This window comes from Vipera ursinii (genome assembly GCF_947247035.1).
Source record: "Vipera ursinii genome assembly, chromosome: 9".
NCBI lineage: Eukaryota > Metazoa > Chordata > Lepidosauria > Squamata > Viperidae > Vipera > Vipera ursinii.
Genome location: NC_139523.1, coordinates 23453993 through 23470078, shown reverse-complemented (window position 1 = coordinate 23470078; position 16086 = coordinate 23453993). Strand labels below are relative to the sequence as shown.

At 46.9% G+C, this 16086-nt stretch overlaps 1 protein-coding gene across 1 annotated transcript in view; it reads right to left on the bottom strand.

Moving 5' to 3' along the window:
• Nucleotides 1–6: 6 nt before the first annotated feature.
• The window catches only part of RYR1 (ryanodine receptor 1), a 115833-nt gene continuing 99753 nt past the window's right edge, over nt 7–16086 (bottom strand). The window contains 15 exon segments of the mRNA XM_083369446.1: nt 7–1552; nt 2626–2677; nt 3828–3928; nt 4403–4467; nt 4716–4872; nt 5137–5271; nt 5378–5524; nt 6893–6953; nt 8111–8241; nt 8589–8631; nt 9533–9936; nt 10491–10577; nt 12106–12325; nt 13269–13351; nt 14247–15547. Coding sequence (XP_083225572.1) covers nt 1457–1552; nt 2626–2677; nt 3828–3928; nt 4403–4467; nt 4716–4872; nt 5137–5271; nt 5378–5524; nt 6893–6953; nt 8111–8241; nt 8589–8631; nt 9533–9936; nt 10491–10577; nt 12106–12325; nt 13269–13351; nt 14247–15547 — 3083 coding nt within the window. The 3' untranslated portion in view covers nt 7–1456.

Below are 16086 nucleotides of genomic sequence, written 5' to 3'. Positions count from 1 at the left end.
AAGCTGACGTTTGTTCCTATTTGCCGCAGACAGATACCAATAAAATGCACGGCAATCCAAAAAGCAGACTCATAAAAAAAAGGCAGAATGAACAGCAACAGGGGGAAAAAAAGCTTCGCAATTTCTTGGCTCTGCAGAAGGATGATGCCAACTCAGGGGGTGGTTGCAGCAGTCTATGGTTTTATTGGCGGAGAACCAAGCTGGACTTGAGGGACGGGAGAACCACGGAGGGGGTCTGCATCTCCACAACAGACCTGGCTTCAAAGGTTCAGTAGGCTGGCCATTAAATTGGGGACGGCAAGGGGTCTATTCTATTCAGGAGCTCAAAGGGCGGTGGATTCACGGACGGTGATGCCAGCCTCCTGAGCCCGGGCCCCCTGCCTCCCCCCCTGCCCCAAATCACACACATATCTGGCTAGACGGGGTGGGAGTTTTGGTGCCTTCTTAAATCCAGACGGGACCACTGGTGCAAGAGAAGACCCACACACACACCCTACGTATAAGCTTCAGAAATAAGATGGAGCCTAAGGGGAGGATTAAGTGCGAGGGTTATTCAGGTCACGGGGGGTGTGTGGAAACAGAGGGAGGGAGGGGGCTGCATTGTCTGTCTTGGAGACCTGGACTGGAACACACCAGCATCTCTTTGCCACCCGACTAGGCCGGGTGCCTGAAATCAGGAAGAAACTCGCCCCAACTTCTCCCCAACACCCAACTGGCCGTGGGACAACTCGCTGCGGGACAAGAGTTAAACTAACATCAAAGAAATGGTGGAATAGAATCCTGGAAGATACCAAAGGAGGGACAGAATGACGTGTGAATGACAGACATTACCGTCTATTTCTTTATTCATTTTAAATGAATTAAATTGAAATGTTTAAACTGCCCTGCGGGGAAGTTATCCCGTGGCGAGTTGTCCCATTCCGTTCTCCTGACGGATCCGGAAGAAAGAGTAGTCTTTCCCTGTAGAGAGGGCCCTCCCCTCTCCTTGGGGGGAGGGGGGTAAAGGGCCAATAAAAGGCACTTGAAACTGGGGGGGTGGGGGGTGGAGTGGGGGGGCTTTAACCTAGAAAGGAAGCCTATTGCACAGACCCCCACCACCACTAGGAGACCAGAAAGAGCTGGGAAGAGTTACTGGCCAAGTGGGAGGCTGACTTAGCCCAAGCAGGCTGGGACCCTCTGGGCGTTTCTTGGGGGGGGTGGGGGCTGGGGGGGTGGAGGGAGGCAGAAATACCCATCTCTTCAACCAAGGGGAGGGGGCTTGGCAGCAAGAGGCAGAAAACAGGGGTGATGACTTGAGGGTGGCGGTGGGCGGATGAGGCAGCTCTCCCCACGCTTGAAATAAAGAGACTCAGCCCGGCTGTCCCCCTCTGCTTTGCTGCTTGACCCCCTTTCTCTAGGGCCGAAGGAAAGGGGGCAGGGCAGCTGCCTTGCCTCCTGCTTTAGCCCGGGGAAGCCTCTAGCTCAGCTGGTCTTCATACTGTTTCCGGAAACAGTCTCCCGCCGGGAAGAAGTCCCAGCAGCGCTCTTGGTACATTTTCCAGACATAGGATTCCTGCAAAAGGGAGAAGACAGCGCCTCGCTGGTAAAGGGGAGCATCGTCCCTTTTTTAAAAAAAAAAATTCAAGTACAAGGAGTCCTCTACTTACAGCCATTCATTTAGTGACCTTAGGAAGCTACCATGCTGCTGAAAAAAGTGACTGAGGACCAATCCTCGCCCTTATCTCCAGGGTCATGTGATCAAACTTCGGGTGCTTGGACACCGGCATGTATTTATGATGAGTGCAGCATCCCGGTGTGTGTGTGTTTATTTTTTTTATTTATTTTTATTATATTTGTATACCGCCCTTCTCCTGAAGACTCTGTGTGTGTGTGTGTGTGTGTGTGTGTGTGTGTGTGTGTGTGTGTTTGTGAGAGAGAGAGAGAGTGAGAGAGAGAGAGAGAGAGAGAGGGAGGGAGGGAGGGAGGGAGGTGATCGCCATTTGCAACCTTCCCAGCCGGCTTCTGACAAGCAAAGTCAATGGGGGGAACTGGATTCGCTTAACGACCGTGTGATTCACTTAACAACCGCAGCACTTTGCTTAACAGCCTTGGCAAACAAGGTCGTTTTTTTTTAAAAAAGTGGGATTCCCTTAACAACCGTCTTGCTTAGCAATGGAAATTCTGTCTCAATCGTGGTTGTAAGTAGAGGACTTACCTGTATAATTTCATTTAAAAAAAACATTTACAGAATAAATAGCTACCCAAAGGGGGGGGGGGGAGAAAGGTGGGAAGAGGTATAAGGGATGACGAATAAGGTATCCGTAAGCAAGCAAAGGATTTCCAATGGTCCTAACATTTAAAATTCCTTATTTAGTGAAGGAATGATGGATTAAAATGTATACTTTGTGGCATCACCTTAAGAAAAAGTCTATAAAGCTTTAAATATCTTTAGTATTAGTATCACCATTATTTGTCAGTGTTCATCAAACAATGTGAAGAAAAAGAAAAGGAAAAATAAAGTGGGGGTGGGGGGAAAGAAAAATATTATTAAAACAAATAATTTGAAAAGAAGAAAAATCAATCAAAATATTGAGTTTTAACTTTTCTCCCCTCCCGTCCTTGGGCCCCCTCAGGATGTCCTCTCACCTGGCCAGTGTGCTCCGTTTCATCCTTGTTGATGAGATACATCAGGAAAAACCTAGGAGGAGGAAGAAAACCGGAAAAGAATGACGTGGAAACCTTTGCAAGGAAAGGAATCCTGCCAAGCACCTGCAGCCTATCTTCAGATTTAGAGAAACGTGGGTTGTGCCCAGAGGAATACCATCGAGGGGATGGGAAATACTGCCTCTGGGGAAGTGGAGAAATGAAGAGGGATGGGGAAGAGGAAGTCTCCCCCCCCCCTTAGCACCCTTCCTGCAGTTTAACTTGCAGCTCCCTTAAGGGGCTGAAATGGACTGTGAGAATAACCAGCAAATAAGACAATGGCTAGATAAGAGAAATCTGAATCCAAAACAGGAATGTAATTTGAGAAAGTGTCTCAGACCTGACTTGCAAGGTTTTCCTACATCATGTCAAAATAAAAGTAGTACTAGCATAAATAACATTGGTTTCCTGGTTCTGCACTACTTCTAAAGGCTGACATGGGTCCCTTGGACCTCACGGTGCTAGACTACCTTCCCCTGCTGCTCAGTTGGGACCTGCTGTTGTGATTCAGCGTCAGCCTGTGATACCGGCAGCTGAATCGGATGATTCTGAAGAGGAGGAGGAGGAGGGGTTTGGAGAGCCTTTGGTGTCAGAGGGAGGCTCTGATGCACTGCAGGACTCTCAGCCTGGCCCCTCCCATCATGTTCCTCATCAGACTCAGCCATGTGAGCACAAGGTAGATGATTCACAGCTGGATCTATTCAGGGACGCTAGGAGCAGGAGGCAATCCAGCAGAGCAGAACAGAGAAAGGCAATGAGGCAACTCGGTGAGAGGAAGAGAAGGCAATGAGAAGCCACACCTTGGGACTGCTGATAAAAAGGGGAAGGTGTGGGAGGTGCTGGTTGCTGAAGGCAACCATTTGAAGATCTTCTGCTAGAGTCTTGGTCTGTTATTCCTTTTTTAACTCTTGTTTGAACTTTTGATTTCTTTATAAATAAATTTGGTTGGGTTTTTTCCAGCCTGTTGACTATAAAAAGCGGTTGTCCCTGACATTCAAACAGGGCCGGTCGTAGGCTGGAACAGAACAGTTGCCTCTCAAGGTCTTTGAATGCTTTTCCGCTTTCTGAAACCTTCGGAGCTACAGAATAAAGACTAGGAAAAACCTGGCGGTTGCCTTCTCCTCCCCCCTCCATCCTTTGCTTACATGTAATTTGCCAGGTTGTGCTCCTCTAATGTGTGGGTCTCAAAGCCGTGGGGCGTCGTGTCAAAATAGTCACTGCCAAGTCCGCAGATGAAACATTTGGTCTGTCGAGGAGAGCAAAGGACAGTGAAGAAAATGGCAAAAAAGAGAGAAAAGTCACAAAATCAGACGTGATTCTTAACACCTGCTTTCCTTAGCAATGGAAATTCTCGTCCCAACGGTGGTTGTAAATTGAAACTAAACCTGTACAGCATTTTCTGTTCATAGGCCGACTTTCTACTGATGAATCCATTCGTGGTTTCATTATCCCACCAATTAAAGATACCGTCATTACATGTCCTCAAAACAAAGAGGTGAACAACATCTCTCTGGGAACAAAGCCTGGAAGAAAAGCCTCCAGAAGTTGTGGGGGCTCCAACACTGGAGGTTTTTAAGAAGAGATTGGACAACCATTTGTCTGGAATGTTGTAGGGCCTCCTGCCTGAGCAGGGGGTTGGACTAGAAGACCTCTAAGGTCCCTCCCAACTCTTGTTATTCTGCGATTCCATTCTGCTAAACACGACAGTGGTTCAGCCTACCTCCATGTCCTCCTTCACTTGCTCCTGCTGGTCTCTCAGCTCCCCAAAGGCATCAATGATCAAACCTGGGAAATGGGGAAAGAAGTCAAGAAGTCAAACAAAAGCCAAGGTGTCATGTTCAGTCACTGGAAGAGACCTCCTGAAGATGCTCAAAGACATCCTTCTTTCAAAAACAGAACATATCCCAAGAGCTCATCGCGGGCATCAGGAAGCGATTCGGTTCCCGCAAATACTAGTTAGAATTACGGAAGTAGATAAGAGACACAGTGATACCGCAGAGACTTGGGAAGGGATACAGGCCCAGCCATCTCACCTTGGATGATAGCTAACAAGATGACAATGACAAAGAAAAAGAAGGTGATATCAAAGATCACACGGTAGAGCTCATATTCGTCTCCGGCTGGATCTTCAATCTCATCACCGATGCCGCCACCGGCTCTCACTCCAACATACATGTGGAAGAGGTAACACTGTTGGGAAGAGAGTAGAAAGCATCCAGATTCAGGACACAGAGCAGAAGTTCTCAGCCTTCCCAACCCTGGTGCCTCCAGATGTTCAGGAGAATGATGGTCTAGGACAGGGGTCTCCAAACTTGGCAACTTTAAGACTTGTGTACTTCAACTCTCAAAATTCCTCAGCCAGGCTGGCTGAGGAATTCTGGGAATTGAAATCCACAAGTCTTAAAGTTGCCAAGTTTAGAGACCACTGGTCTAGGATATCTCGGTGTCTCTCACCGTCATCATATCATCACATTTCATGTCGGGTTCATCCTCGTCCTCGCTCTTGTTGTAGAACTTGCGGAAGAAGTTGAAGGCCACCACGGTGTAAAGGTAGACAACCACAGCCAACAACCCCACGGTCATCATCAGCTGGGGAAAGAGGGCACAGGTGCAGGAGATGGTCAACTGAGTAGCAGAAAAGAACAGCTTTTTTTATGGAGTAGACAGGACAGGATTCTTGCCCAACCCGACCGACCTGTTTGCCATTGTGGGTGACAGAGGACAGGATGGTCCGCAAAGTCTTGACGCCCATGGCAATGTCCAGAAGATGGCAAGCAAAGAAGAAGTTGTTGTAATGGCCAAGCACGGACATCACCATGTACCAGAAGAGATACAGGAAAGACTGAAGTGGGAAAGAGAGAAAGAACAACTGGATGGAGAGCAAGTGAACATGTCCTTGAGGACAGCAGGAAGGTATTGCTAATAAAGGTAAAGGTAAGAGTTCCCCCGAACACGCGTGCTAGTCGTTTCCGACTCTAGGGGCCGGTGCTCATCTCCGCTTCAAAGCCGAAGAGCCAGCGCTTGTCTGAGGACGTCTCCGTGGTCATGTGGCCGGCATGACTAGACGCCAAAGGCGCACGGAACGCTGTTACCTTCCCACCGTAGTGGTCCCTATTTTTCTACTTGCATTTTTACGTGCTTTCGAACTGCTAGGTTGGCAGAAGCTGGGACGAGTAACAGGTGCTCACTCTGTTACGCGGCACTCGGGATTTGACCCGCCAAACTGCCAACCTTCTGATAGACAAGCGCAGTGTCCTAACCCACTGAGCCACCGCGTCCCCTTATTGCTAATATCTTCTGGCATTAAACTTTAGTCTAACAACACTGATGTCAAGAGCCAAGAACATTGTGAAGTTACGCCTTAGTTTCGTTCTTGTTTCTCCACTGACAGAATCTTGCCAGACTAAAGCAACTATCTGCATAACTTTAGATGTATTCTGTGAACTGCTAAGGGGGGGGGGGCTGTCTTAGCCTTCTTCCTCCCTACCAGACATTCCTGAATCCGCTGCCTCTTTGCCCTCTGGGAAAAAGCCCCTCCAGACTTCAACTTGAATTGGGCTGTTGTATTTAATATTTCTTTTAATTTTTATATATTGTATCTTATTGTATTGCCCTGTACACCGCCCTGAGTCCTTCGGGAGAAGGACGGTATAAAAATTAAAGTATTATTATTATTATTATTATTATTATTATTATTATTATTATTATTATTATTATTATTATTATTATTATTATTATTATTATTTTGTGACTGTTCCAAGTTACAACAGTGAATTATGGCAGTTTTTCACCCCTACGACCATTGCAGCATTCTTATTGTCACGAGATCAAAATTTGACCTCTGGCACGCATTTATTTGTAATATTGTTTTTTGTGACCTTCTGACCAGCCAAGTCAACGGAGGACGCCAGATTCACTTAACAATCGTGTTACTAGCTTAGCAAACACAACGATTCATTGAACAACCGTGGCAAGAAAAATGGGACAAAGCTCACTTAAATCTCTCACTTAGCAACATAAATTCTGGGCTGAGTTGTGGCTATAAATCTAGGACTACTTGTACGTTCCACTACATCTGCGGATGTGTCGTTGAGTTGGTGCTGACTCTTAGGAATCAAAGGGACAGAATTTCTCCAGGATAAAAGGAGTATCAGTATATTTATTTTTAGCACTGAATTTCGCTGCCTTGGGGCTACGTCTTCTTACTTACATTATCCGTGAAGATGACACCAAGTTTCCAGATCTTGTACTTAACGTCAATGGAACTAGCCCTGAGAGAGAGAGAGAGAGAGAAAGCAAGGTATTTGTGGCTATCTGTGTGCAGACTCACCCTTCACATGTTGGCCAATGCCTGCTAAATACAGTTTAGATGTCAACCGCTAGCAGAACCAACATTTGTCAAACAAGCATGTGGCGTGAACAGCCATTACAGGTGACTGTGTCCCTTTTCAAATGCATTTTTAGAGGCGGATCCCAGGTTTCACCATTTCATGGGCGAAAAGAGCCGGTGCGTCATTGTGTGTGTGTCCTGCTTTGTGTGAATAAATAATAATTTCTACTACATCGATTTGAACAATTCAGGGCTAGTAAACCTTTTTCCTTTTCTTCTTTCTTTGAAAAAAGAGATAATTCAGAGATTACCTTTCCAGGATACAGTAAGTGGTTTAATTATTTTTTAAAAATAAAAATTAATAAAATAAAAAAATGATAATTAAAAATAAATACATGAATTAAAAAGAAAGAAAAAAACAAACTCAAAGGGCCACCAAGTCTTTTTTTTTCTGTCATCAGGTTTCTATTTGACGTAAATGGTGTGTGTGTGTGTGTGTGTGTGTGTCTGTGATGACTTACATTTCCAACCAGTCGCTTTCCACCTTCCAGAGTAACACAAAACTGCAGTGTTTTTAAAAGAACACATTTTAAAACTAGTAGAACTCACTTCTACTCTTGGATAATGTGTCAAAAGGTACTAAGGAAACTCTGAATTAGAACTTAGATGATTCCTTTTGTCTGTCTACCTGTTGGGATGACAAGGCCAATCTGAGCATTACTGTGTTTCCCCGAAAATAAGATCCAACCGGGAAATAAGCTCGTTAAGATCGTCAGCCAGACGGAGGCATTTAGTGCCGTATTTCCCCGAATATAAGACCTAACTGTAAAATAAGCCCTGATGCAGAGGTCTTGAACCTTGGCAACTTTAAGACTTGTGGACTTCTACTCCCAGAATTCCCCAGCCAGAAACTCTGGTCAAGGAATTCTGGGAGTTGAAGTCCACAAGTCTTAAAAGTTGCCAAGATTGGAGACCCCTGCCCTAGTGCCTCTTTTAGAGCCAAAATTAGTATAAGACCCGGTCTTATTTTCAGAGAAACACGGGGTATCTGCTGCCCCACATTAATCTCTCCCCTCCTGTTTTGCCCCTCTTTCTCACCAACTCAGGAACGACGTGTCCGGCTCTGATTTTTTTTCATTTTGTGCTGAGATTTCCAGGCTGGCCAAATCTATTCCCAAAAGTTCTGCGATCCTTTCTCGCCCGTAGATGTCACCATATTTGTCGAGGACCTGGAGAGGTAGGAAAATGGCAATTGTGCATAATTATACATTTTTAAAGATGCAGCCCTACAAGTGGTCTTTGACTTACCACCATAATTGGGACCAGGACTGTCCGGGTCATTAAGTGAGTCATTCCCAATTGTGTGACCTTCATTTACTCTGGTCATTAAACTAATTGCGCAGCCGTTAAGCAAATCTGGCTTCCCCAATTAACCTTGCCTGTCAGAAATAGTGATCACATGACCCTGGGACACTACAACTGTCGTAAATACATGCCAGTTGCCAAGCGCCCACGTTTTGAGCATGTGACTGCAGGGATGCTGTTTCTCCACCCAAGGACCTGCGGGCAATCTTACCTTTCTTTTGATGAACTTATCCCAGTAATTGCTCGGGAAGGACCTGGCAGAGACAGAAAAAATGGGAACAATTTTTTGAAAAGCCGTCGGGAATATAATCACCTTGTCCCACCTCCATCAAAACCTTCTGTTTTGCTAGGGATCCCTTTTAATCCCCCTGCAATGTCCATTCTACCCTCTCCCTCCTTTTATTTTGAAATTATTTTGCCATGCTGTTCAGGAATTCTGGGAGTTGAAGTCCACAGATCGTAGAGGGCCATAGTTGCCCCTCCCCGGCCTAGTCCCAGAAACAGCACACCATCCAGCTATAGACAACTACGAACAGTTCAAATCGGCCAATAAAGAAATCTTATCAAGAGAAGGACAGGCAGAGCATGGAGGCAGAGTCAAGAGAGAAATTAGCCTGGCATCATTACGTTCCCATAAATGGTCTGTCCAACCCCTCTTGATTTCCGTTAACTCTTAGCTAGTGCCAATTTAATGTTGACCATTAGTTGTCTAGTTCTTGTATATACAGTGTTTCCCTGAAAATAAAACCCAACTGGAAAATAAGCTTTAGCATGATTTTTCAGGACATTTGTAATATAAGCCCCACCCCAGAAATAAGCCCCAGTTAAGACTGTCAGCCAGACAGACGCATTTAGTACCATATTCCCCCGAATATAAGCCCTAACCGGAAAATAAGCCCTAATGTGTATTTTGGAGCAAAAATGAATATAAGACCCGGTCTTATTTTCGGGGAAACACGGTAGCTATGAGCAATAAATCAGCTTCACCGGAACTTAACGGGTGCTCCAGATTCTTTGTGCCTGGTGTATTTCTGCCATTTGCAATTTTAGCTCAATTACACCATAGATTCAGAAGTGACTGGGGCTGCCACGGCTTGAGGAGAGGGGACACTTCAGAGGCCCTCCATACCCCTTCCCCTTCCTTCCTTCACTCACGGAGCATTGAGCACCAGACGATCCCACTGGCCTTTGATGTCGTCATCCTCCGGTTGCTCGGTGATGTAGACTCCGCTAAACTCCAACTTACGGGCCAGCTCCTTCTCGCGCTTGAAGATGACCAGGGGCACCTTGAGACAGTTGTAGCCGATGATGCAGAGGAACGCCACCAGGGTGTGAATGATGGACAGGAACTGCAAGGCTGGCTGCATGTAGCCCGTGCTCTCCTCTAGGAAGAAGTAGACCACGCTGTCTTCTTCATCCTCGTCCCCATTGCCGTTGCCGTCCCCGCTGCCGCCATTGTCATCTGTGCCAAAGCCGGAGCCTGCCCCAGATCCGGCGTCCAGATCGCCTTCAAGACTGGAGCCCTCAAATTCTTCCTCGCCAGGTGGCGTGTCCGACACCTAGGAAATGGAAATTGTAATAGGCCGAAGAAACTCACATAGCAGAAACCAAGATGAGGATCTAAAGGAGGAAAAGCTAAGGTCCAGGCCTACAATCCTGGCTTTTCTCTAACTTTGGTCTTCTGCTTAAGAGGATGATGACCACTTATACCCCAGGGTGATGCCTAGTCCTCTGCCCCAACCTCTTAATAGATTCCACTACCACGTTCTTCTGGATCTCAGAATGCTTTGCTAGAAATGACTAGACCAAGGGCATCCAACTTTGGCAACTTTAAGACCTGTGGACTTCAACTTCCAGAATTCCTCAGCCAGCCATGCTGGCTGAGGAATTCTGGGAGTTGAAGTCCACAGGTCTTAAAAGTTGCCGTGGTTGGACATGGATTAAACTCTCACTCACTCTGGACCTTCTCAACTGGTTCCCAAACTACTCGGGAAGCCCCGATAACGGTGTTCCTGCGTCTTGACTCCCATCAACCCACAAATCTGTTTAATAATAATAATAATAATGTTGGAAGGGACCTTGGAGGTCATCTAGTCCAATCCCCTGCCTTTACCTTATAGAAAAGCAAGATGAAGTTGATGGCAAAGGCCAGGAAGAGGGCAAGGAAGCGCAGGTTGTAGAAATTCCTGGACAGGTAATTCTGAAAGGATGAGAAGATAAAACTTTTAGTGTAACCTTAACTGTTTCGCAAACAATTTCCAAGTCCAAGTTGAAATTTCTTTGCCTGTTTAAGTTCCTCTTAACTCCTTTGCTGCTGTTTTTGCTTTTTAGGCTGTGAGTCCTACTGTAAGAGCAATCCATCTTATTCCTGCCCTGCGCGCCGCTGCGATTGTTTTAGTCTCAAATATTAAATGGGACTATAGGTAGTCCTTGACACACGACCGCAACTGAGTCCCAAGACAGTCGTTAAAGGAGCTGTGCCCCCTTTTATGACCTTTTTTTGCCATGGTTGTTAAGCGAATCACTGCAGCTATTAAACGAATCAGGTGGATATTAAGCAAATCAGGATTCCCCCCCTCCCCCAATTGAATTTGCTTGTCGGAAGCCGGTTGGGAAGGTTATAAACGCTGATCACATGACCCTGGGACAACTGCAACCGTTCTAAGTACTATGCCAGTTGCCAAGCCTCCGAATTTTGATCACGTGACCAGAGGGAGGCTGCAACGGTCGTAAGTGTGAAAACCGGCCATAAGTTCCTTTCTTTCAGCGCTGTTGTAATTTTGAACGTCGATATGCAAGGGGTTGTAAGCTGAGGACTCCCTGCAGTGAAATAAATGTCGTAATATGCCTTTCACCCTTGGAGATGTTCTGTCCCTGTATTTCCTAAGCGCCAACACCGAATCAACGGCACATCAGCAGATGTGTTGGGACAGAGTTTGGGGAGAGTTCTTTTCCCAGAGGGCAAAGATAGTTGTAAGCTGAAGGCCACCTGGTGGTTGAAGAGCCCATGTGCTGGTTATTAGAACAGAACAGAGCTGGAAGGGACTTTGGAGGTCTTCTAGTCCAGCCCCCTGCTCAAGCAGGAGAATCTATACCAGGGGTAGGCAACCTTGGCTCTTTGATGACTTGTGGACTTCAACTCCCAGAATTCCTGAGCCAGCCGTGCTGAGGGGAAAGGGAGCCATGCTGGCTCAGGAATTCTGGGAGTTGAAGTCCGCAAGTCATGAGGGGGCCATAGTTCCCCCCTGCTGGCTCAGGAATTGTGGGAGTTGAAGTCCATGAGTCACAAAAGAGCCAAGGTTGCCTAGCCCTGACCTAGACCATCTCAGACATTATTAGATCAGGCAGAGCTACTCTCCTGGGATGTCTGGTCTCCGTAGGTCTAGCTGTGGTATTTGAGGGTCAGGGTTTGGTCTCAGTTCCATCAATATGGCTTCTCGCCAAGAACCAGGAAGGGGAGATTAGAGGGGTGGCTGATGCCCCAAGTCTCATGGTACTCAGATGCCCCAGGAAGGTCACCGAGATGTTTCTTCTCAAAATCAGGAGGACATAAGGTTCCTTATCTTCTGGAGTAGTGTTCCTCCACCTTGGCAAGTTTAAGACGGGTGGACTTCAACTCCCAGAATTCCCCAGCTAGCTATGCTGAAGTCCACCCATCTTACACTTGCCAAGGTGGAGGGACACTGTTCTACAGCACACCACAAAGTCCAACCCCAGAGAGACCTTACCAGGAATTTGATCCTCTGGATCTCCAACTCATTCCAAAACTCTGAGCCTCCCTGTTCCTCTTCTTTCTTCTCCGACCGCTGGGTCACCTTCTTCTTCTTCTTCTTCTTCTCCTCCTCCTGAGCTGGTGGTGGTGGTGGTGGTGGCTCTTCTGCCTTGTGTTCTTTCTCCTCCTCTTTCTTCTCCTCTTCTTCCTTTGCAGCCTTCTCCCCGTTTTCCGCACTAGACGTGGCGGGAAGGGCACAGAAACCACGTTGCAGATTATCACACACACACACACACACACACACACACACACACACACACACACACACATACCCTTCCCAGACCCTGTGCCCAATCCCAATAATCCTTGGGGCGTTTCTGTTCCAGAGACCAAGACTGCCAGCTGCCTTTCTCCACAAATGGAGCCAAGGATGGTTCCCGTTTGGAGGCTTAAGCGGAGGCAGGTCTGACAAAGATTTCCTTGACTGATCCGTTTTATTCATCTGGCGTCATTCCGCCATTGGCTGGGGCGTTGTAATTGTGCTAATCTCCCAGGCTCAATCCCAGCAAGAAGTCCTCAATTTACGACCACAACCTTCTGCTGCTCAGTGAGACAGCGGTTAAGTGAGTTTTGCCCCATTTTATGACCTTTCTCGACACAACGGTTAAGTGAATCAATGCAGTTAAGGAACGGTGACTCTGGCTTCTTCCCCATTGGCTTTGCTTGTCAGAAGGCCACCAATGGGGATCACGTGAGCCCAGGACATTGCAACGGTCGTAAGTATGAGCCAGTTGCCAAGCATCCAAATTTTGATCATGTGACCACCGGGAGGCCGCAACAGTTGTAAAAGTGAGAAATGGTCATTAATCACTTTTTTTCCCCAGTGACACTGTAACTTCAAATTGTTGCTAAATGAATGATTGTAAGTCAGGGACTGCCCATAGTTAACGTGGTGCTCTTAGGCAGGGGTCTGCAAGCTGGGCGACTTTAGGACTTGTGGACTTCAACTCCCAGAACTCCTCAGCCAGCTGAGGAATTCTGGGAATTGAAGTCCACAAGTCTTAAAAGTCGCCAAGTTTGCGGACCCCCGCCTTAGGCAATGAAACTTTCTGCCTTGTGATTTTTTTAGGAGTTTCTGATGAACTCAGCGACCACAGATGAACCTCCAAGCCACTCAACTCAGCCTTCTCTGGTTCTGTTGGGGGTTCCTCAATCTTCTCCAGCTCCAGATATGGCTCCTCCTCCCCTGCCTCTCCTTCCACCTGGAGGAATCACAAGAACAACCGTCAATGAATTGGATGCAAGAGAAGAAACGAAAGGGAGGGGGGACATGACTCAGAAAGGAAAAAAAATATTACAAGATTTCAAGAGGGACATCACTCAGTACTAGAATCGTATCCCGTAGCTTGAAGAAGTAAATGATGGATCTTGATGAAATAAACGATGGATCTTGAAGACGTAAACTATGGTTGATTAGGGGGACTGGAGGCTCAAAACATATGCAGAACACTTGTCTAGTTTAATGAAATTAGGATAGCAGTGTTCCAATATTTTGAGGGGCTGCCCCAAAGAGGAGGGAGTCAAGCTATTCTCCAAAGCGCCTGAAGGCAGGACAAGAAGCAACGGATGGAAACTCATCAAGGAGAGAAGCAACCTGGAACTAAGGAGAAATTTCCCGACAGTGAGAACAATTAGTCAGCGGAACAGCTTGCCTTCAAAAGTTGTGGATGCTGCATCACTGGAACTTTTAAGAAGAGATTGGATAGCCATTTGTCCAAAATAGTGCAGTGTTTCCTGCTTGAGCAAGAGGTTGGACTAGAAGACCTCCAAGCTCCCTTCCAACTCTGTTATTGTGTTATTCCCCAACCTCCATGCAGCCTGAAAGGGCAAACTCCAGCCCTACATTTGACATATGAGGGTTTGAGTGGCTTCCCATCATCTCTAGAACCGGACTCATATCCAGCCACTTTGCTTTTTATTTCTCAAGACCCTGCTTATATATCCACATATCCAGCCTATAACCTGGGTTTTGGCCCAGGTTATGGGCTGCTCTTAGGCCCACATTCCCTAATCATGGTTTCTTTCTGCCCTTCCTTTTCCTCTTTGTCCATATTGGACCTTCCCAGCAATTCCCACCCCCCGAAGCCCCAATCGTACCAATTTCCTCTTGAGAATGGGTGTCCCTTCAGGTGTGGGAGGTTCCACTGGGGTGGTGTCCCCCATATCTCCAAGCCCACCATGTGCATCCGGGGGCATTGAACGGAAATGCTCTTTCTTTGGATCTCCTCCAAAACCTTCTCCACCTTCCACAGATGATTCCTCCTTGCCGGGCTCTACAATCTTGATTTCTTCTCCTTCTTCCATCACCTGCTCATCTTCCTCAGAAGAAGCAACATCCCCATGAACTTCATCCTGAGTTGGATCGGGCATGCTAGCCAGCAGTTCGGTCATGGTGAGCTTCTTGGCCTCCTCCACCAAGCCGCCACCAAAGAGCGTGTTCCAGATGAGCAGGAAGAAGCCCTTGAGGATACTACAGAAGAAGAAAAGGATGCCCATCAAGATGGTGTAAAGGAAGGTGGCCACTCCCACAGCCATATCTTTGACCGTCATCTTCTTGACTTTGCGGAACTGTCGACGGATGTTGCGGTACGTGAACGTGTGGAAGAAACTCACGATGCTCTCCATGAACTCCCCAAAAACCGAAGATGCCTCTGAAGGGGCCGATGCCTTCTCAGCTTCCCCACTTTCGGTGCTTTCCACTTCTTCCTCCTCCTCTTGCGCCTCCCCTCCTTCCTCCTCTGAAATCTGGGATGCAATCTGCATCTCAAAGATGGTGTCCTCACAGAAATTGATGAAGAGCTCCATCTTCTCCGACTCACCTCCTTCGTTGACCACATCAAAGATGAACTGTCTCTTGGACTCCTTGACCTGGGGCATCTCCCACTGGGCCTTATTGGTCTCACTGATCTCAAAGTAGATGCGCTCAATGCGTTTGCTGGCACCCATGATCTCAATGCGGCCCAGGTAGGGATTAAAGTAGTTGAGGATGCATTCGGCCAGTTCCAGGAAGGTCTTGAGGCGGGCATCATGAGGCATGTGCTCTGAGAGGTTTGTCAGCAGCACAGCAATATTGAAGCCAATGTCTTTGGCGGGCTCCTGGAAACGGTTGGCAAACTCTTCATAGTCTATCATCTCATTCTCATCAGCCTCTGAGCAGGAGAGAAGGAACTGGATCTCTGACGGTGTGTACTGCTTCTGGCTGTCCATGGCCTTCTGGAAATCCTTCTTGGAGATGAGGCCCCGTGGATCTGTGATGTAATCCCGGAAGGCATCAGAGACCACAATGTCCTTCAGTTTCAAGAACATGTCGAAGAATTTGAGGATCATTTCCACGTTGCTGGAGGACTCCACCAACATGTCAACCATCTGCCGAGCGATGGTGCCATGCACCACATTTCCTGAGTAGATACACCAAGGACACAAATTATACTTTGACAACGAGACTGAACGCAGAAGACAGATAAGCAAGTTATGTTAGCAGGGATATTCTGTTCCTCCATCAAGAGATAGGATATGTAAGTCATACCGAGATGGCTTTGCATCTTTGGTAGACAACACAATTACACAATGTCATAACTGTCCCAAAGGTGCTTTGTCAAAAGGCAACTGGACTTTCTTTGTTTTTCCTTGAAGATGTTTTGCTTCTCATCCAAGAAGCTTCTTCTCACCTCCTCTTCTCTTCTCTTCCAAGAAGCTTCTTCAGTTCAGAACTGAAGAAGCTTCTTGGAGGAGAAGCGAAATGTTTTCCAGGAAAAACAAAGTCCAGTTGCCTCTTGAAAAAGCAACTTTGGAACAACCATGACCTGGATGAATGAGAATCTCCACCTTTAGCTATGCACTTTGGGATGAATATTCTTCGAATGGTGTGAGAGTATGAATCGATTTCCAGATAAACCATTCCCCACCATCCAGTCGGAACTGAAGAAGCTTCTTGAAT